Source organism: Microcaecilia unicolor, chromosome 9 (genome assembly GCF_901765095.1).
Source record: "Microcaecilia unicolor chromosome 9, aMicUni1.1, whole genome shotgun sequence".
NCBI classification, from domain to species: domain Eukaryota; kingdom Metazoa; phylum Chordata; class Amphibia; order Gymnophiona; family Siphonopidae; genus Microcaecilia; species Microcaecilia unicolor.
In genome coordinates, this window is record NC_044039.1 from 163,932,438 (window position 1) to 163,954,451 (window position 22,014).

At 44.9% G+C, this 22,014-nt stretch overlaps 1 protein-coding gene across 7 annotated transcripts in view; it reads right to left on the reverse strand.

Annotated features, from left to right (window-relative positions):
* NIN (ninein) overlaps positions 1–22,014 on the reverse strand; it is a 213,649-nt gene that overhangs the window by 19,630 nt on the left and 172,005 nt on the right. For all 7 annotated transcript variants that reach the window (XM_030213934.1, XM_030213931.1, XM_030213929.1 and 4 more), the window contains 6 exons: positions 21,290–21,356; positions 19,369–19,584; positions 18,117–18,230; positions 10,124–10,246; positions 5,314–5,427; positions 2,671–2,817 (listed from right to left, as the gene is read on the reverse strand). In XM_030213934.1, coding sequence (XP_030069794.1) covers positions 2,671–2,817; positions 5,314–5,427; positions 10,124–10,246; positions 18,117–18,230; positions 19,369–19,584; positions 21,290–21,356 — 781 coding nt within the window. The remainder of the gene's footprint in view (positions 1–2,670; positions 2,818–5,313; positions 5,428–10,123; positions 10,247–18,116; positions 18,231–19,368; positions 19,585–21,289; positions 21,357–22,014) is intronic.

The following is a 22,014-nucleotide window of genomic DNA, read 5'->3' on the forward strand; positions in this document are numbered from 1 at the left end:
ATAGGTTGTTGGCATACCCGAAAGGTATATCCTAATTATGGTGTGACTAAGATGACCACCCTCCCAGCTGAGGGTGGAATGGTTCTGAAAGAGGCTCATGACAGATAAGCAGAGCAGATGCCCAAAAAGACCTCTGGCTACTTTTCATTGGGTGTACAAGTGGCAGTCTGTGGGGAATATTTTGCTTGAGCGATGTTAAATTGGGATCAGCAGCTCCCAGCATCCCCTGAAGTAGCAAAGCCTGGAGTCAGGGGTGGCATTCTTGGCAGGCATCCTCTATGACTTTAGGACCTCAGCGGTAGAGCCCAGAGATGGCTTTGTCTGTCAATGTTGTTTCTAAAATAATCGATAAAACTATTGGGTAAATAGCCTAAATGTACACACCCCCTCCTACACCTTACATCTAAAATCAAATATGAAGGGTATTAGAAAATTTATATCAATAGACCCCTAAGCAGGTTATTCTAAGTTGTTCTAAGTCACAACTCAGCAAGTTTCCCTTCTGGGGGCAGCAGTTGTTTGGTGAGGACAGGAAGAAGCTGGTGAAAGATTTGTGAGAGCCCAGGACAATGCGTGTACCACCAGGGCATCAGGTAGTAAGGATTGCGGCTGCTGACACTTGAGCAGTAAGGGCTCCTCCTCTTTGGCTGTGGTGAAGTTCCAGAATAGGTATCCCTTTTGAGGAACAGTGGTCTTTCCTCCTACAGCTCTCTTCTGTGGCCAAAGGTTCACAATGAGAAACTGCAAGCTCTCGCCCAGAAAGTGCAGATGGGTGGCTGGTTCTGTCTGTTTCACTGGGAGTGGGCCCTGGTGACTTCTGACTGAGGATTAGTCAAAAGAACAGGCCATCTGCAAATGCCAGCACCTTGATTTCTTTGGAAGCTACCATTACCCCTGAAATCAAAAGGTCCAAAGCTATAAAGAGAATTAGAGGTTCTATAGAAATCACAAAGAGCAATAGAGAAAGCAGACACCCCTCTGAATAGAAAACAGTGACGTCCGTTCCCCATTTACCAGAATTTGCACTTGCAGAAGATGATATCTAAAAACCAACCGCCTATACCCACCTGGGATAGCACTGAATACATATGGAACCAACCCACTTTATCAAAAGCATTTTCGGCATCCAAACTAATCACCAAAGCCGGAAGGTCTTGAATCTTGCAAACTGACATGGCCAACAGAATTTTCCAAACTTTATGAACTGATTGTCTATGGCGAACGAATCCCGTCTGCTCTTCAGCAAAAATGAAAGAGATAAGGAGCCAAGCAGTTTGCTAATATTTTGGCCAAAAGCGTCACATCTACATTCAAAAGTGATACTGGTCAATAAGAATCGGCCTCTTTTTTAGGCTTCCCCGGCTAGGAAGCAATGTAATAAGTGCCACGCTGTCATAAAGAGGAAAAGCCTTCTGTTCAACTACAGAGTGGAAGCATGCTAAAAGGGGGTTGAAAATCTGGAAATACAATAGCTTGTAAAAGGCTCCTGAAAACCCATTCACTCCTGGTGCAGAACAACAGAGAAAGTATCAGTCCTGAACCTATATCCCATGCTCTCCAGCAAACCTCATTCCTTCACCTTTCTAAGGTTGTTGTGATGGAAAAAGACAGCTCCACAGGAAACAGGGGAGAGGTGAAAGAATGGAAGAAGTAAATTCGCAGGGCACCAGAGAGGGATCTGAAGACCTCCAACTATGACTGGAGCCTCAAGCCACCCGCTAAGCTCAACTGCGGACCAGCTAACTAACTGGATCATGAACAAATCACTCAGAATCAGGGGCTGAAAAGTGTGTCCATGCACCTGCTGGAGATAGAAAATACTGAGGAGCTGGACTGGATGCCAAGAGAGATGTCTCAGTTCAGTTTTCAGTGCTCTATCTCCACCTGCTGGTTGATGAACACAACTATCCCACAAGTTCTGAAATAGTGGGAAGCAGCAGTTGAGTCTGTGTACATTCTCAATCCGAAGGTGGTTCTAGAAGTGCTCTGGGCACATTTAACTAAATTGCAGGTGGCCTCCTGGGTGGAGTCCAGAGCAGTTTCTCTGGAAGATACCTGCAGGAGCAGTGACATGGTTATCATTGCGTTCCTTTAAGCACTAAAGGATAGATGTGTCAGCCAGGTAGGATAGTGCCATTGGCTTGATGGAGCTATAAGGGTACATGGTCTTCCTTCCTCTCTTACGGATAAAACTTGGGTACATCCCACTAGTCCGGACTGGTGTCTTACCTGCTAATTTCCTTTCCTTGAGTCCTGCTAGACCAATCCAGCATTCCTCTTGGGAAGACTATGGCCCTGGTGTTTTGTCTGTATTCGTATTTTATATAAGAGAGAGAGAGATTTTGCAGGTCCCTAGTTTGTGTTTATCACTTATTTGCAAAATGTTTGCCTAGTTTTAGCTTTGGCATACTATTGTTCCAGACTGCACCACTCCTGATGACAATATCATCACTGGAATATAAAATTTCTCTGCTTCCACCATGTGCTAGTAGGGGTACAACCCACTGGAAATGGTTTAGAATTATTGTGCAGACAACCCTTTGGTATTGACACATGTTCTCTGTTCATTGTTAAATGGTGATTATGTATTGCCTTTCAAATTAAACAGTTAAAAATGATACACAAAAATAAGAGAGAAGCTACTCCAAAAATAAATTGTATTTAAATTACCTTATCCTTCGTATTCTGCAAATGTTTGTGCAGTGACATCACTTCTTGTTTAAGAGCTTCCTTCTCCTGCTGGGTCACACGCAGGTCTGATTTCAAACGTGACATTTGGAGGTTAACGCACTGTAGTGTTTCTTCTAGACTTTGAGTCTGAAAGACAGGGCATATACACATGATTATCTTAGGGAAACTTGCTTTTTCACTGATGGCTGGCCAAACCTCTCTCTGTAAACTAAGGTACAAAACTATTAAGTGACTTTGGGCAAACCTTTTTTTTTTAAATTATTTTATTGTATTTGATATACTGCCAATCGCCATATGGCAGCTAAGCAGTTAACATTAAAAGCTCAGAGAACCTGCCTAGGGTGGGGGTGGGGGGGCGGAAGAGAGGGGGGAGGGTAGGAGGGGGGAGGGGAAAAAAGGGTTGACAAAGGTTCGTAATTGTTTGGGTTGAGTAAGGTTTTCTGTTAATTGCTGTCTACTGTCGGAATGTTGAGCTGGGCAAGATGTTGATTTGTCAATAAAAGAGAGCCAAAATATAAAGAGAAGAGGTGGAGGTGAAACAGTTAAAAGATTGGTGACATGATGCAATCATCTTGTTTTCATTGAAGCTTTTCTTGCATTGACAATGTATACGTACACTGTTCACGTTGTATATTTGGCACTGTCATCAATAAAAAAACATTGAAACAACAACAACAACAACAAAAAAAAAAGCTCAGAGAACCAAGAGACAGGCAAAGGGAGGAAACCAGAAAATCAGGTTCAGAGGGGCAGAAGAGAAGGGCACAGGACAGCCAAGAACTTAAGTAGTAGAGAGAGACTGAAGGCATAGAGGAAAATGCCTGAAGAGACAAGATTTGAGGAGTTCCTTGTAGGTGGGGTAGGACTGTCCAGTCTTTATGTAAACAGAGGGAGTGTGTTCCAGACTTTGACTATCAAAGAAACATGAGACAATTGTTGCTTGCCATGTCCTAAAACTTCCTACACTCAATATTTATTATCTGAATTTCGTTTAGTTGGTCTAACTGAATTAGGAGTTGACCAAATGGATATGTACAGGTCTTGAAGTATTTCATCTGTAGGGAGCCACAATACTCTCCTTATGAAGGTCATATAATGGACATATAATAACTCTTCCTCTCTACGATTCTTTTCCTCTCTACTATTCCCTAATGTGTCTGTACACACGAACCTTATTCTACCACATTACTGTATTTGTTCATACCGGAATTGAACGCCTTTATGGTACTATGTAAGCCACATTGAGCCTGCAAATAGGTGGGAAAATGTGGGACACAAATGTAACAAATAAATAAATAAATAAATAAAGTTTTAGACCCATGTATGAAAAGACAGCTGTCCGAGTAATGTCCAAGCGCATATCAGAAGGAGGGGGAAGATGAAGGAGAAGCCGTTGAGAGGACTGCAAGGGTCAAGGAGTGGAGTATGGAATAAGCAGTTTTGAGATGTAATCCAGAGCAAGTTGCTGAAGATCTATATATACCAGTAGGAGCAGCCTTATGCAACCTTTGACCCCAACCTATTAACTTATCCCTTAACCCTCCAACAATCATGATCACCCCAATACCATTCCTATTAGACAACTGCTGGTAAAAGTACCTCCTCTTGTTTCTTTGAGTTTTGTGTGCTTTGCTTTGATCGCAGTAGCTCTTTGGTGCCCTCCAGACGTTGCTGCACTAGGAGACTGCCAAGTCCTACCTAATGGTTAGGCTGACCCTGAACTTTGCACAAGTACTTCACCATTATCTGTCTAAAATGCTTGTTATGCAAAGCCTTGAAAAATAAGGGACACATTGGCAAACCTGCTACATATGATACCTGTTTGATATACTGCTTGTATTATAACAAACATTTTAGTTATATTTAAATATGGACAGTGCCATGTAAAGGCTTTAAACCTGTGCACAATTTCCACACAATGTGAAAATGCGTAAGGGTTTGAAGACTTAAGGCACTGTGTATACACAAGCACTTTTACAATACTTGACAGACTAGCAATGACATCAAAATATAGCAATTTTAGAGTGGTAAAATACATATATAGATATACACTATGGCACCCCTTTGACTAAGATGAGCTGAAAAATGGCCTGTGCTGATGTAGATGCGTGTATTGGACATGTGCAGGTCCATTTTTCAGTGCGCCTGCAAAAAGGCTTTTTTTTTTTTTGCCGAAAATGGACATACGGCAAATAAAAATCAGCGCGCGTCTATTTTGGGCCTGAGACCTTACCGCCACCCATTGACTTAATGGTAAGGTCTGGCTTGTTAACCGGGTGGTAATCGTCAGCGCATGTACACTGCCGATTACCGCCACGCAGTAGAAAATAGAAATTATTTTCTGCCGCGTAGAAATTACAATTACCGCCTGGGGCACGCAGTAGCCGGGTGGTAGTTCTAATCTGACACGCATTGTATGCGCATAGGTGCCTACACATCTTAGCAAAAGGGCCCCTATATTTCCTGGCCATTCTGTGTTGGGTTTAAAATATTGATAATCCTGAATAAGCACTTTAGTTTCAACAGAATGCTCTGTGCCAGTAGCCTTCCAGATCACAGTACAGAATACAGAGCTGAACTTCTAACAAGGAACTTAAAAAATGCATCCAGAAAAATGCACACCTTTTCTTGTGAGCCTGCAAGCTGATTTCTAAGTGTCTGGCATTGTTGCTCCAAGGACTTCTGTTCTTGCTGCAGGCTAGAAATCACATTTTCTAACAAACATACTTTTGCAACCTAGAATGAAGGTATACAGAAAAAGGTTTATAAAGTGACTTAAAAGTACACAGATAGCACAGAAAGATCCTTGAAGGGGAACCGTTAAGATGACAAAAAAAGGACTGGGTGGAAACAGGGTAAACACCGGACCTTACAGCATGGAAAACTCTGGGGAGAAGTAAGGCACACTCACTTTGTACATTTTAAGATCAGCTAGTAGGTTAAAGCTCGGTCAGGAGAAATGCTTGGTTCAAACCCAACTTTCCTGTTTATCACCGACTGTGGAGGAGTAGCCTAGTGGTTAGTGTAGTGGACTTTGATCCTGGGGAACTGAGTTCGATTCCCACTGCAGCTCCTTGTGACTCTGGGCAAGTCACTTAACCCTCCATTGCCCCTGATACAAAATAAGTACCTGAAAACCTCAGAAAGTCGGTATATCAAGTCCCATTTCCCTCCCCCTATACATGTGTTTACTCAATCATCATTTAAAATTTTGTTTTATAAATGTATTACTTGCCTACTCACCAAAGTTCAAGTCAAGGCATAACAAACATATAATTTTACATCCCACAAACAGATAGCAAGATAAATTATGATAGTCTGTTTAACATGTCACAATTCAGTCAGTTTACTACACTGAAGCCTTATTACAGTTCTAGGCATTATGGGGACAATTCTATAAATAGTCACCTCCATTTAGGTGCTTTGAGGGTGCACGGTAGGAGCTTAAAGAAACCTAGCTGATACTGACATGCCTACCCATCTAGTTGCTAGCCATAGAGTGGAGTTGCCTAATGGTTAGCTTAGTGGGCTCAGTTCCCACTGTCGCTACTTGTGACCTTGGGCAAAATCTCTAAACCCTCCATTGCCACAGGTACAAAACAACTTAGATCGTGAGGCCACTAGGGACAAAGAAAGTAACTGTATGCAATATGTAAACGAATCTATTTGATTCTTGATAACTGCATGCACCTAAGTATGGTAAGGACGCCTGCAACTTACGATATTCTATGAAGGACGTGTATAAGTGGAAGTCCTGCCCATGTTCTACCCTTGTGCCCTCTTCACAAATATGCACTGTGTCACTTAAGTGGGTATTTGAATAATCGAGCTTAGGCAGAATTTTTATATTTACGAGTGTACACGTCCACTTTATACATGTTTAAGCCATTATTCTAAACATTAACACACTCGTAGATGTGGACACCTAGATTATATAATTGCCCATTATAAACCTTTGTACACAAGTATGTTTACGTTTTCAGACTCTTCCAAAACTCCCATACATCATACATCCCATATGAACTGTATGCAGTTCATATGGGAACACAATCTTTTGTGTAGAGACACCCTCGAATGTGCAGCTTGACTCCTCCCCATTGCTAACAGCAGGATGTCACATGTATTGTGTGAATAATTAGGCAATCAGATGCATATGGTCCTAGGAAAATGCCCATGTCATCAGCAGGCAGAATTGTGCATTATCTTAAGTTTCATAAATAACCTTCCATACTATTCTATACTCTATTGGAAGCCAATAAAGCTGTAATAGGGTCAGAATTTATATGGTCAAATCTCGATTTCCTAAGTAACAATTTAACTGATTTCCTGTCTCCTTGGGAAGCTTTCACATCATACAGACACCAGCAATGTGTTTCCATGCCATTTGTCCCAGACTTGCTGCTTGCATGCTTCTATGGAGTTGTACTGTACCACTATTCCTGGAAATAAATTTTATTTATGAGCCATTCAACGGACAGGGTCAAAGCACACAACACCAGCAATCCAAAAAAGAAGCACAAAGTGCTCTCAAGAACGGTACAAGTGTGCTTTATTAATGACCTGACACAGGCTGTGTTTCAGCGTGAAAGAACGCCTACCTTGGGTCAATTCTATATAAACGAAAAACATTTTTTCATTACATGGCACGTTTTCATGGCGGCTTGCTCCGCATCAAGTCTCTGAATTTTCGACCCCAGGGAAGGCAATAAGTTTTCATTCTATATACTAGTGCATATATTATACATTATAGCCCTTCCTGTAGGGTCCATTTCTTCTCTCACATGATGCCGGCACAGAATCAGATGGATCTATAAACCCACGAATCGTCTCAATTGTAGAGGTAAGAGGCATTAGTTTTGTGTTTTGTTCACACATCCCTTTGTGCTGCAGAAGCTTTTGTTTCACCATATAATTTATGCTTTATTTATGCTCTAGTATATGCAGTGAGATGCTAGCACTGTGTTTGACAAAGTTGGTTGTCTATTTACCGTGAAATATGTCCACTGGATTTATCTTTCTTCTTTGACTAAGTGTTCATGTCATTCAGATACTTTAGTCCTGCCACTAGTAAACACAATGTGATCAGTTTTCATTGCAATCATGACGAATAAGGTAACAAGACATTGTCTTATATATTGGTTACAAATAATGGATCATAGTCCTTTTAAGGGGTTCCTTTTCTCTTTTGTGCGGTGCTGGCATTGCTCTATATGGATTTATCAGATCGTATAACATTATTGTTTTACTACAGAGAGAGGCTGCAGTTTTTTGTCTTCTTTGGACATCGTTTCACACTAGCTTTTTTTTTAGTAGTTAGAAGGGTTTTTTTTTTTTTTTTTTAAATCATAGAGCTTATGTTCACTTGTGCTCTAGAACAGACGGTGAAATGCTAGCACTGTGTTTCAACTAGTTTGTTATTTTAATGCGGAATGTGGTCGCTGAAAAGAGAATTTCATTTCATTCCGAGTTCACATTTTTTGTCTGTAGTCCTTCGCTATCGAAACAGTGTGATTAGCTCTCAATGTAATTATGATGGAATACTACTTTCTCCACTATCACATTTGAAGATTATTTTATCTTATTAGATGTCTCTGTTAACTTCATTTGTAAGCACCATGGACATTAGTGATAATGTGTTTCATTTATCTATTTGTATTTTTGAAAACATGGCTCATTATATTTTGAGCAACAGTTCATGCGATTAGTGTTGATTTGTTGGTAAGTTTTGGGTGTCATCATTCCATCATTTCTTCTTTGCTGTTTTACCCACATATGGACGTACTGTTACATATTGTCACTTAAAAGTTTTTATTAACACACATTTTAGATTATATATTTTTTTCTCAATGATGAACGTGAGCAAATTTTCACACAATTTTTGATCACCTTTTATGTGCATTTTTGAGTTATGAATATCACATCTATGTAGGGTGCATTTATGACACATCGTATCAGGTTGTATTTAGGTCTCACCCTTTTGGTGTACACACATCACTTTTTATTGGATTTTGTCTTATTTGGTTTCCAGTCAGGGTACAGTTTTCATTTTATTCATTTTGCTTGATGAATCTTCATTATGTAATGAAAATTCTTTTTTTGTTTATATTTTAGAATTGACCCCTGAGGCAGGCGCTGTTTCACGTTGAAACATGGCCCATGTCGGGTCACTAATAAAACACACTTGTACCATTCTTGAGAGCCCTTTGTGCTTCTTTTTTGTATTGATGATTAGTTTATTTATGAGACAGCTTTCTATATCCCAACTAGCAGAAACAAGAATCTAAAAATTTTCTCCTACTATCTTTATCATGGGACTATTATAAATGCACTTGGATTTTTATAAATTATATTCACCTTTTTCAAATTTGAGCTCAAGGCTAATTACAGTTCAGGCATACATGGTATTTCCCTGCCCAAGGAAGGGGGCTTTCAAGCTAAGTTGTATTTGAGCAATGAAGGATGGTGACTTGCCCAAGGTCACAAGGAAATATGAGTGGGAGAAATGGGATTTCTCTGCTTCTTTGGTCTCCAGCCTGCTGTTCTAACCACTAGACCAATCCTCCACTTGGTGCTCAAGGGTTCTTGTGAGTTTAGATACTAGGTGTTGGTAGAAAAAGATCAACTGATTCATCCAAGCGGGTACAAGAAAGCACCATAAGGTAATACCAGTTCAACCAGTTAAGTCAAACATGCCACAGAATGAAATGTTCTCACGAGGCATCTTACAAAAGGTACAACCCCCCCCCCCCCTCATACGTACAAGATAAGACATACCAGAATGATAAATAGTTCAATAAACTGAAAGAGGCACTCAAAAGGTCTGGAACAAGAAGAATCATAATAAAGCCTGAACTACTTTCATAATTTATCTAGAGACTTACACATTTCTGAGAAAGTCTCTCTCTTCTAGAATAAACTAGCTGTTCAGCCCGTAAAAACGGGCTAGTATAGGAAGGGGGGGGGGTTGAAAGGCCCCCACCCCGCCGCCGAGTTTGCCACTGCCGCTCCCCCTCCGAGTTCGCCCCCCCCCCCCGGAGCCGTCACCACCCACCTTCCACCCGGTCGGGCCCTGAAGGAAGGCCGACGGCAGCTCAGCAGAGCTGTGTGCTGCGTGCCCTCACTGTTTCAATAGCGGAGGGCCCGACCGGGTGGTAGGTGGGTGGCGGCGGCGACTCCGGGTGAGGGGAGCGTTAGCAACAGCGGTGTCCCTCGCAAATGAGCAGTAGAGACCCTCTCTGTTCCGCCCCCGTCATCATGTATTGACGCAGGGGTGGGGCAGAGAGAGTCTCTACTGCACATTTGCGAGTGAGTACGACACTCGCCATTTATATATATTGATGATATAGTCTTGCTAGAGCCTAATGTCTCAGAAATTCACCAACAGAAGAGTGGTTGCGGTGAAGGTTGTTTGTCAATTCAGATGTTTTACTACCTTATCCACACATCTGTTTAGTTCTTCATTCAGAGCTTCTTTTTCTTTTAGCAGCATTTCATTGCTACTTATTACGCACGAAATTTGTTCTTGGAGGTCAGAGAGTTCAGGACATTTCAACATCTGTGAAGAAAGCCATGAAAAGGTCAATAGTTGGACTATTTTAAGAAGGTTGTTTATGGGCTGTGCCTTTTTATTACAGATGTTTCCACCAACATTTTAGATCTGTTATACAAACTGTCCAGTTTATTGAAGGGAGCCATACCCCTAGCCAACATTAAACCACCAAAATGATTGTTTTCTCAAGAAGGAAAAAGGATATGAAAAATGTATGAATGTTGTGTATCTCACTGCTACAGACTAGGGGACCCTTTCACCAAAGAGCAGTAAAAAGTGGACTTAACATGCCCTTCCTTACATGGGTCCTTCCCGCACGCTAAGGCTATTTTTTCCACTAGGGTAAAATGGCCGAATTTCCTATTTTATGTAATAGCCACGTGCTAATTTTGCCATTAGTGCGTGGCCTTTAAAACAGAATGAGCCCATACCACCACCCATTATGTAGGTGGTAAGGGCTCACATGCTACGCATGCACTAATCGGTTAGTGCTTGGCAATATAGCTGTGCTAATCAATTAGCACAGAGCATGCCTATTCTCCACATGCAGACATGTCCCCTGCACAAAAAAAAAAAAAAAAGAGATTTTCTTTTTTAGAGTGTGGTAGTTTGCGCACGACCCAAAATTACCACAGTAGGCCTTTTTTTTTTTTTTGCAGTGGTAGTATGTATTAGTGCTTACCACAGCTTTGTAAAAGGGCCCTAATTCTAATTCTTAGAATAATCTATAAAGCTCCACAATGAGCTTATTTATTTATTTTTAAAGAAAGGCTTCCTACCCCCCCCTTTTTTGGGCACATTCAACACACAACACCTCTTTAGTGTCCAATGTTCCCATCAATCTGTTCCCATATGGCTTATTACGGGAACATTGGACACTAAAGGGTTAATGCTGAAGATGAAGTAAAAGTCATTAGTATGAAAAAGCTGTGTTCCAGAATAATTTATGTCAAGAAACACCCATGAATTTATTAAAACTTATAAAAAAAAAAAAAGAAAGAACACAAGGTAAAATTATGTATAATCATACCTGATAATTTTCTTTCCATTAATCATAGCTGATCAATCCATAGACTGGTGGGTTGTGTCCATCTACCAGCAGGTGGAGATAGAGAGCAAACTTTTGCCTCCCTATATGTGGTCATGTGCTGCCGGAAACTCCTCAGTATGTCGATATCAAAGCTCCATCCGCAGGACTCAGCACTTAGAGAATTACACCCACGAAGGGACACTCTGCCCAGCTCACCACCGCCGAAACGGGGGAGGGGAATTAACCCAGCTCATCCCCACACAAGTGGGGGAGGGGAATCCGTCCAGCTCATCCCCGCGGAGCGGGGGAGGGACACCACACCCGCCGATGCGGGGGGATCTGGCTTATCCTGCAACCGCAACCGCGGGAGGAGCTGACTGACCCTAACACCGCCGAAGCGGGAGGGGTACAAAACTGCCCTACAGCCGCACGAAGCGGGAGGGAGTGCCGGCAGAATTTTAAGTCTCAATCCAGCCCCGTAAAACGGAGGGGAGAGGAATGCAGCAGCTCACTGTAACACAAACTCGTCTTAACTCTTGAAGAATCCAAGTGAAAAAACTTGAACACGACGTCTTTCTGAAGTAACTGAAGACTAAACTTGAACCTGAAATGCAACCAGAATAAAAACAATACAGATATCTGGGAGGGGCTATGGATTGATCAGCTATGATTAATGGAAAGAAAATTATCAGGTATGATTATACATAATTTTACCTTCCATATCATCAAGCTGATCAATCCATAGACTGGTGGGATGTACCGAAGCAGTACTCACCCAGGGCGGGACATAGAAATCCCTGACCGCAACACTGAAGCTCCAAACCGGGCCTCCGCCCGAGCAGCCACAGTCAAGCGGTAATGCTTGGAGAATGTATGGGCCGAAGCCCAAGTTGCCGCCTTGCATATCTCTTCCAAGGAGACGGAACCGGCCTCTGCCATCGAGGCCGCCTGAGCTCTTGTAGAGTGAGCCTTCAGCTGGATAGGCGGCACCTTCCCCGCGGCCACATAAGCCGCTGCAATGGCTTCCTTGACCCATCTTGCCACTGTAGGCTTAGCAGCCTGCAGACCCCTACGAGGACCTGTATACAGGACAAACAGATGATCCGATTTCCGGAAATCATTGGTCACTTCCAAGTATCTGATGATGACTCGTCTCACATCCAGATATTTAAGAGCAGAGTACTCCTCTGGGTAGTCCTCCCTACGAAAGGAAGGGAGACATAGCTGCTGATTCACATGGAAGCGAGAAACAATCTTGGGCAGGAAGGAAGGCACTGTGCGAATAGTCACTCCTGCCTCAGTGAACTGTAGAAAAGGCTCTCGACATGAGAGCGCCTGGAGCTCGGAAACTCTTCTGGCTGAAGTGATAGCCACCAAAAAGACTGCTTTCAACGTCAGGTCTTTCAGAGATGCCCTCGACAAGGGTTCAAACGGCGGCTTCTGCAATGCTCTCAGCACCAGGTTGAGATTCCACGCAGGCACCACTGAGTGCAGAGGAGGGCGCAGGTGAATAACCCCCTTGAGAAAGCGCACCACATCTGGCTGCGAAGCCAGGGAAGCACCCTTCAGGCGGCCCCTGAAGCAAGCCAGAGCCGCTACCTGGACCTTAAGGGAACTGAGCGACAGGCCTTTGTCCAGACCTTCTTGCAGGAACGCCAACACTGAAGAAATTGGAGCAGTGAAAGGAGAAAGAGAGCCTGCTTCACACCACGCTGCAAAGATACGCCAAACCCTGGCGTAAGCAGTAGAAGTAGAGCGTTTCCTCGCTCTCAGCATAGTGGCGATGACCTTGTCTGAGAAGCCCTTCTTCCTCAGACGCTGCCGCTCAATAGCCAGGCCGTAAGACCAAAGGGGGAGGGATCCTCCATCACCACGGGACCCTGATGTAACAGGCCCTGCTCCACTGGCAGCCGCAGAGGATCGTCGACTGAGAGCCTGATCAAGTCCGCATACCAGGGACGCCGGGGCCAATCCGGACCCACCAGGATTATCCTGCCGGGATGCTTTGCCACCCGGTCTAGTACCCTGCCCAACATGGGCCAGGGCGGGAACACATAGAGAAGCTCTTGTGTCGGCCATTGTTGGAGAAGAGCATCTACTCCCAGGGATCGAGGGTCCCGTCCTCTGCTGAAGAAGCGCGGCACTTGGCAATTGGCCGATGACGCCATCAGATCTAGGCTCGGCTGGCCCCAGCGCTTCGTGATGTCCAAGAACGCCTGAGCAGATAGCTGCCACTCTCCGGGCTCCAAGGTATGGCGACTGAGAAAGTCCGCCTTGACATTCATGACTCCGGCAATGTGGGCCGCTGACAGCTGTTCCAGGTTCGCTTCCGTCCACTGGCATAGACTCATAGCTTCCTTGGCTAGAGGGGCGCTCTTGGTACCTCCCTGGCGGTTGACATAGGCCACAGCCGTGGCATTGTCCGACAGGACCCGTACAGGCTTCAACACCAGTACCGGGATGAACTCCAAAAGCGCCAACCGAATGGCTCTGAGTTCCAGGAGGTTGATAGACCACTTTGCCTCTGCAGGAGACCAGAGCCCCTGCGCTGTCCTTCCCAAGCAGTGGGCTCCCCAGCCCGATAACGAAGCATCCGTCGTGACGACAATCCACTCTGGGGACACCAGAGGCATTCCCGCAGACAACTTGTCTGTCTGCATCCACCAGCTCAGCGCCTTGCGCACTGCTGGATCCAAGGGAAGACGCACCGCATAATCCTCCGACATCGGGGTCCAGCGCTGCAGCAGAGAGTGTTGTAGTGGTCTCATATGAGCCCTGGCCCAGGGCACTACTTCCATCGTGGCCGTCATAGAGCCCAACAGCTGCACATAGTCCCAAGCCCGAAGAGGAGAGGCTACTAGGAACTGGTCCACCTGAGCCTGAAGCTTGACAATCCGATTGTCTGGCAGGAACACTCTGCCCACTTGGGTGTCGAATCGAACTCCCAGATACTCCAGGGACTGAGTCGGGCGCAGCTGGCTCTACTCCCAGTTGATGATCCATCCCAGGGAGCTCACCAGAGCAACTACCCGGTCCACAGCTTTGCCGCACTCTGCATAAGAGGGGGCTCGGATCAACCAGTCGTCCAGATAAGGATGGACTTGTACTCCTTCCTTTCGCAGGAAGGCCGCTATGACCACCATTACCTTGGAAAAGGTCCGCGGAGCAGTAGCCAACCCGAACGGGAGGGCTCTGAACTGGAAGTGTCGGCCCAGGACTGCAAAACGCAGAAAGCGTTGATGAGGAGGCCAGATGGGAATATGCAGGTACGCTTCCTTGATGTCCAAGGATGCCAGGTACTCCCCTGCCTTCACTGCCGCTATAACAGAGCGGAGAGTCTCCATGCGAAAGTGCCGCACTTTCAAGGCCCGATTGACCCCTTTGAGGTCGAGGATAGGCCGGACAGAACCTCCTTTCTTTGGTACCACAAAGTAAATGGAGTAACGCCCCTTGCCAAGCTGACTTTCTGGCACCGGAACGACCGCACCCAGGCGGATCAGATTGTCCAAAGTCTGCTGCACTGCCACAGCTTTGACCGGAGACTTGCAGGGAGAGAGTACAAACCCGTCTCTTAAGGGTCGGCAGAACTCTAGCTTGTAGCCGTCTCTGATGACTTCCAGCACCCAAGCGTCTGAAGTTATTGTGGTCCACTCGCCCAGAAACGAGGACAGCTGTCCTCCAATCTGCACTGGGGCGTGGACCAATACCCCGTCATTGGGTACGAGACCCTGGGGGAGGACCGGAGGGAGCACCTCCGGGACGGCGGTCTCTGCGAAAGGAATGCTGCTTGGGGGAGAACTTCCTCTTAAAGGAAGAGGGGGCAGAAGCACCCGACCTGCCCGGGCGGTACCGACGGGCTTCCTGAAACCGTCCTCTGGAGGTACCGGGACGAGCACTAGCCCGAGCCCTGACCTCCGGTAACTTCTTGCCCTTAGACGTGCCGAGATCAGTCACGATTTTGTCCAGCTCGACCCCAAAGAGCAGCTTGCCTTTAAAAGGCAATCTAGCCAGGCGGGATTTTGAGGCGTGGTCAGCAGACCAATGTTTCAGCCAAAGCCACCGCCGCGCAGAGACAGTCTGAGCCATGCCTTTAGCTGAGGCTCTCAAGACATCATACAGCAAGTCTGCCAAATAGGCTAGGCCCGATTCCAGGGCTGGCCAATCATCCCTCAAGGAATGATCCGAGGGGGAAGCCCGCTGCACCATAGTCAGGCACGCCCTGGCCACATAGGAGCCGCAAACTGAGGCCTGCAAACTTAAAGCAGCCGCCTCAAAGGACGACCTTAAGGCCGCCTCCAATCTCCTGTCTTGGGCGTCCCTTAGGGCCGTGCCACCTTCCACCGGCAATGCCGTTTTCTTAGTCACCGCAGTGATTAAAGAATCCACGGTAGGCCACAGATAGGCCTCACGTTCACTCACAGCCAAAGGATAGAGGCGGGACATAGCCCTAGCCACTTTAAGGCTCGCTTCTGGGACATCCCATTGAGCCGAAATTAAGGTGTGCATGGCATCATGCACGTGGAAGGTTCTAGGCGGGCGCTTCGTCCCCAGCATAATGGCAGAGCCAACAGGGGCTGAGGGAAAGACGTCCTCCGGAGAGGATATCTTCAAAGTGTCCATGGCCTGTAACAACAGGTTGGGCAAATCCTCCGGGTGAAAAAGCCGCGCTGCAGAGGGGTCATCCGCTCCATCCGAGCGGGGATCCGTCTCCTCCAAGGAATCCGCAAAGGACCGTTGGGAGACCCCAGACACGCTGCCCTCATCTACATCGGAGGAGACAAATTCCTCCAAGGCCTGGGAATCAACCCGAGGGCGTTTACCTCTGGGAACCTCAACCTCTTTACCAGAGGAGGGAGCGGGGGCAGCGTTGTGCATGAGGAAGGCCCGATGCAGCAGCAAAACAAACTCGGGGGAGAAACCCCCCAGACTGTGCACTTCCGCAGCCTGGGCAACAGCCCTAGGCGCTCTCTCAACCGGCGCTCGCAACAGCGGGGGAGAGACATGCTGCGCATCCAAAATGGCGTCCGGCGCGAAACTCCGCGAAGGAGCCGCGCGGGAAGAACGGCTCTTAACTTTAGCCGCTTCTGTGCCGTCGCCCAAATTAAGGGCGTTCATGGCATTAATGTCTCCAACCTCAAGGGCGGCCCAAGAAGAAGCCGTCCGAGCCGCGTGGCCGGCCAAGATGGCGGAGGCGAGGAGCGGGGGATGGGCGTTTATGGCGGGAAAAACCGCCACGCCGGAGGAAGGACCGGGACATGCATCGGTCGCGAAACTGTCACCCACTAAGGGCGAATCCGGCTTGAAGACCCCCGCATCCCCTCTAGAAGAGCTCGAGCGACCCGGGGAGCGACCCTTTGCGCCCTCGCCCTCCGACGCCATGTGCCACGAGGAGAAGAATCGGGGAACCCCCGCCCGCTATAAAAAGGTAAAATTACCTGCTGTCCGCTCCGAGTCGTAACGACCTGGTGTCTCAGTGAGTAGCTGCAATAGACGCTTAAATAAACGTCGAAATAAACGCCTTTAAGGCCGTTCAAAATTTTTTTTTTTTTTTTTTTTTTAACGGAGCCAGCGGGAGGGGGGAGAAAAGGAGGGATCTGGCACCACCAGGTTTGCACTTGCTCAAGAGAGCCCTCAACCCCAGGCACTCAACAAAACCTAAAAATTAGGCTTGGAGGCCTAGCCAGAGCTGCTGCTGATGTGTGACCACCACCTGCTGAGATAGAGAACATACTGAGGAGTTTCCGGCAGCACATGACCACATATAGGGAGGCAAAAGTTTGCTCTCTATCTCCACCTGCTGGTAGATGGACACAACCCACCAGTCTATGGATTGATCAGCTTGATGATATGGAATATACAGTTTAATAGTTTGCACTTTCGTTCCCAGGTATGCATCACTAAAATGTTTTAATGTTAAGTAAATATAATCAAAATGCTTTAAGAAGTTGTCAGTCCTGCAATTTCTCTCAGCCAGGGGCTATCACGTGAAAAGAAAAATCACCAATTACAGCACAGGAACTGGACACATCGAGGATAAGTTTATCACAGATCACCTGGATTCAGAAACAATCTCATAAAGGAGCATAGGCACCTATTTGTTTTTATTATAAAATACCAGCAAAACTCCTGCAGAAATTGTGCCTAAAATGCAGCCATGGACATTTATGCCTGCTCAGAAGTATAAAAATTCAAGCATAAAATGCAGGTGGACACGCATACTTTATGATGCATGGACATAAATCGTGCCTCTGCCTGCACTTTACCTAAGAACACGCCTACACTAATATCATGTATAAGTATGTGTGAAATAAATTGTAAGAGGAATTTTACATGCATGTATAGGCATATATGCACAAAATTGCCTTTATAAAAATCATCCTTGATAGGGTTAATTTTATTAACAGGATGCCCTAAAAAAAATTTCCTTTAAAAAATGTTAAGGCAATATAGGTCCTGTGCTATGGGTTCATTTTCAGTATGTAAAGCAGGCTTTATACATGGAAAATAGCCAAAATGTCTAAGCTATCTATAATGGACTGAAAAACTAAACCACGCCTACAGATCCTGTCTACCATCTACAGATATTCACCTGTGTGTGGTGACTGATGAGGATTACAGACTGCTAGGCCACCATAGAAAACTGGGAAATAAATGGTAACTTTATATTAGGAACAAAAGAAAAGCATCCAAGAGTCTTATGAACACTAAACAAAGATGTCAAGGTCCTTTTCTAGATTTCTCTTTCCATGATCCCACGCTAGCAGCATCCCTTCAAAAGCAGAGAACCCCACCAGCTGCCCATTTGAAATCTTCCTATTGATTCTATCCCGAGGCCTGGATTCTCACCCGTTTTGTTTCATCTAGCTCCTGTTTGAGAAGCAGGTTCTCCTGCTCGAGCATGTGCTTTTGGACTTTTACTTTGGACAGCTCCGTCTCCAGAGAAGACACCAGTGTTGAGGACTATGGGGAAAAATACAAAACAAAAGCAACATTCAGAACAGCTGAAGGTACAAAATCATACAATTTTCAAAACTTTCCTTGAAAAGCCTATAAAACTGGGCAGCATTTAAAAACTATGGTGGTAACTCTATAAGTGGACACTCCTAGTAGGCAGGAAGTACTTATTCTATAATGGCATCTGGGTGCCCAGATTCAGTTATAGGGGAAGGGAAAAGGAAATTGGATTAGATATACTACCTTTCTGTGGTTACAATCAAAGCGGTTTACATATTATATACAGGTACCTATTTTGTACCTGGGGCAATGGAGGTTTAAGTGGCTTGCCTAGTTACAAGGAGCTGCAGCGGGAATTGAACCCAGTTCCCCTGGTTCTCAGGCCACTGAACTAACCATTAGGCTACTCCTCCACTCCATTATTAGCATAACCCATCATCGTCACACCTTACATTTAGGCGCCCGCAGTTATACCAACCATAGAGCAGGTGTAACTGAGTGAATGTAAATGTGGCAAGGCTGTGCTTACCTTAAAATATTTTATAAGTTGTGCACATAATAGAGACACGCCATTTGTGCACCCCCTTGTATGTGTGCGCTATAGCACTTACATGTGCCCTTACAGAATAGCACCTAGGGCACTCAAGTGCTACTTTTTGCCGCATGAACTGTAGCGTGCAAAGGTACGCCTAACCTCATGTGCCTAGTTATAAAATTGCCCTTCACATCTAGACTGGCTTCAGGAACAGCATTCAAACAAATTTGGTTGCAACATGATGTTTTTGAAGCTACTAAGTAGTAAATTTAAAACAAACCAGAGAAAATATTTCTTCATTCAATGTGTAATTCAACTCTGGAATTCATTGCCATAAAATGTGGTAACAGTAGTTAGCTTTGCAGGGTTTAAAAAAGGTTTGGATAATTTCCTAAAAGAAAGGTCCAAAAGCCATTATTAAGATTGACTTGGAAACATCCACCGCTTATTTCTAGGATAAGCAGCATAAAAGCTGTTTTACTGTTCTGGGATCTTGCCAGGTACTTGTGACCTGGTTTGGCCACTGCTGGAAACAGGATTCTGGGCTTGATGGACCTTCAGTCTGTCCCAGTATGGCAACACTTAAGTTCTTACACTGTGGACTTTTACCTTTGCTTTACAGCTCTCCAGCTGTTCTCTAAGTCGTAATTTCTCCCGTTCCCATTCTTCTGTCATTGCTCGGCCTGCCTCCTTTTCTTTCTGCTGCATTACGCCTATCAGTCGCCGATTGAGATCCTGTACATCGTCTTGGTTTTTGACGTTCTTTTGGTAAAGTTCGGCATTCTCAGAAATAAGCTGTTGGTTCCTGGCTTTTAATTCCGATACCTGGTTAGAATACACACTAATCAATCAAGTCAGTTGCTCAAAAGGCTTAGTTCAAGTGAATTATCTGCTCCCTCTGACCTCACCCCTTGTATCAATGTTTTTTTCCACTGGAAACCTTCAGTGCATTGTTGAGGTTCTGCAGCTGTGCCCTTAAAACAGATCATTGGAGCAAAAGTGCTCCTCTTCCCAGGCCAAGCAAAATCCACTAAATGTGCAACCTTCATTTGATCTAACCAGCCCCTACTGTTCATCAATATATACAGATAAACAAAAATCAAACTAAGTAGGAGTAAAAAATACTATAAAAGCTGCATTTCCCCCAGTGAATTTATACCTGAGAAGAATAAAGGAACATAGTAATAGTAAATGGCAGCAGAAAAGGATGTATTTTATATAATTACGTTCTTCAGAAATTCTGTTTTCCCTAGTAACTAATGGGGGAAAATAACCCTATAATATATTCACAGAAGAATTATTCTGGCTGGACAGATAACCTGCTCCAACTGATTTAAAAGCAGGACGTCAGACTCACAGAAACAGAAACTTGCAGATCAGCAACGCGGCCGCGCCTGAGAAGAGGACTTCGGCTGGCAAGGGTTGGGGACCCTCGCCAGCAAAGGTACCCAACAGTGGCAGTGGGGGAGGGTTGGCGGCGGGAAGAGGGGGTCAAACGGGGTTGAAGCTGGGGGGGGGGGGGGGGTTAAAAATGGCAGGGGGGGTCGGCAGCGCCGGGGGGGGGCTAAAATGTGCCCCCTCACCTTGGGCTCTGGACCCCCCCTCCCGCCAAAGTCTGGCTATGCCCCTGGTTAGCACATGCACATTTGGCAGTTACCATAGGACACCCGAGTGCATCCCATGGTTTGCCATTTTAAACTGCGTTAAGCACACATGCAGCTTAGAAAAAGGGCCCCATGTTTTGGGACCAAAGGCACAGGAACATTTTACCCTTTGTCTTTGCTTTGAGCTTCGAGACAACATACGTATACTTTCACTTTGAAAATTGCCAAGGGTGCGTTACACGTGCTTTTTTTTCTGCGTGAAAAAGCATTAGAAAGTTGAAAAAAATGTGCGTGTTTATTTTCCACCAACTAGAACATACCACCTTCTTAATGCAGCTAAAAGCAAGTCCACTCTGGAATATGTGGACTTAAAGCCATATTGAGTTTTCACATTATTTACACACATTAAATGCTTGTACTCCCATAAGTGGCTTTGAAAATTCTCCTCTAAATATGGGGTTTGTGGTGGAAGGGGGGGGGGGGGGGAAGACTGCAGAAATGCAACTGAGCATGCCATATGTTTATAATATGGTATATTTCAAATAATAGAAAATTCCAGGTATCTTTAGTAATTATGTAAAAATGTTCACAGGAAGTGGAAAATTTTGGAATAAGATTTTAATCTGTACTTGGTCACTTGCAGTTAATGACTGCCTTGTTTATTAAATCTGTTAATAACCTTCCATTTTATAAGCACAATTAAAATGCTTGCACAAGCAAGTACTTTAGTCATTTTGGGGCCCAAGGCAGAAATTTGGAAGAGGGCCCAAAGCCTGGCAGGAGGCTTGGGGCTCCCGATGACGTGTGTGTGTGTGGAGGGGGGGGGGGGGGGGGGGGGGGGCTTTAACACAAGCCCTGTCCACAAGTGAAAAGAAGATTTTTTTTCTTCATCCAACATCTGAGGAATGCTATCGCAGTTCACATACCTGTTTGTTTAACTTTTCAACCATCTTCTGAACTGCTTGTTTTTCTTTAGCAGTCTCTAAACTCTGCCTAAAATATAAATTTGAATAATGACTATGCATATCTGGTTATTGTGATACACTTATACATTCAGAGCTTCAAAGTAGGATCTAAATATAGTAAGCTAGAAAAATCTGATTTGCCTGCCAAAACGTGTGTTAAAAGAAAACCAAGTAGTTTGGAAGATACCATGGGGCTCATTTTCAAAGAACTTAGACTTACAAAGTTCCATAGGTTACTATGAAACTTTGCAAGTCTAAGTGCTTTGAAAATATGCCTTTATGTAAGTTTGTCTAAAGGCCTCTTATCAAGCTGCACTAGCGGTTCCCACACAGCAATGCCAATGAAGCTCATTCAAAGTGAATGGGCTTTGTTGCCATTACTGCACTGGGATGGCTAGCGTGGTTTGATAAATGAGGCCCTAAGTACTTTGAAAATACGCCTCCTTATCTGATAGGCAAAACGTTTTAGATGCAAGCTTTCATAACAACTAAATATAATTCACAGAGGCATTGGTGGTTCTGACACTAGCAAAGCATAAGAACTACTCAACTAATTTGGGGATTTTTCTTTTAATGTTAAAAACAATCAGCTGTGTCTCAACTTTATCTGTTTGGAAGTGTCGTTACAAAAATTAATCTTGTCCAGAAAGTAAGCATTGCGCTGGCATTAAATCACGTGTCTTCTT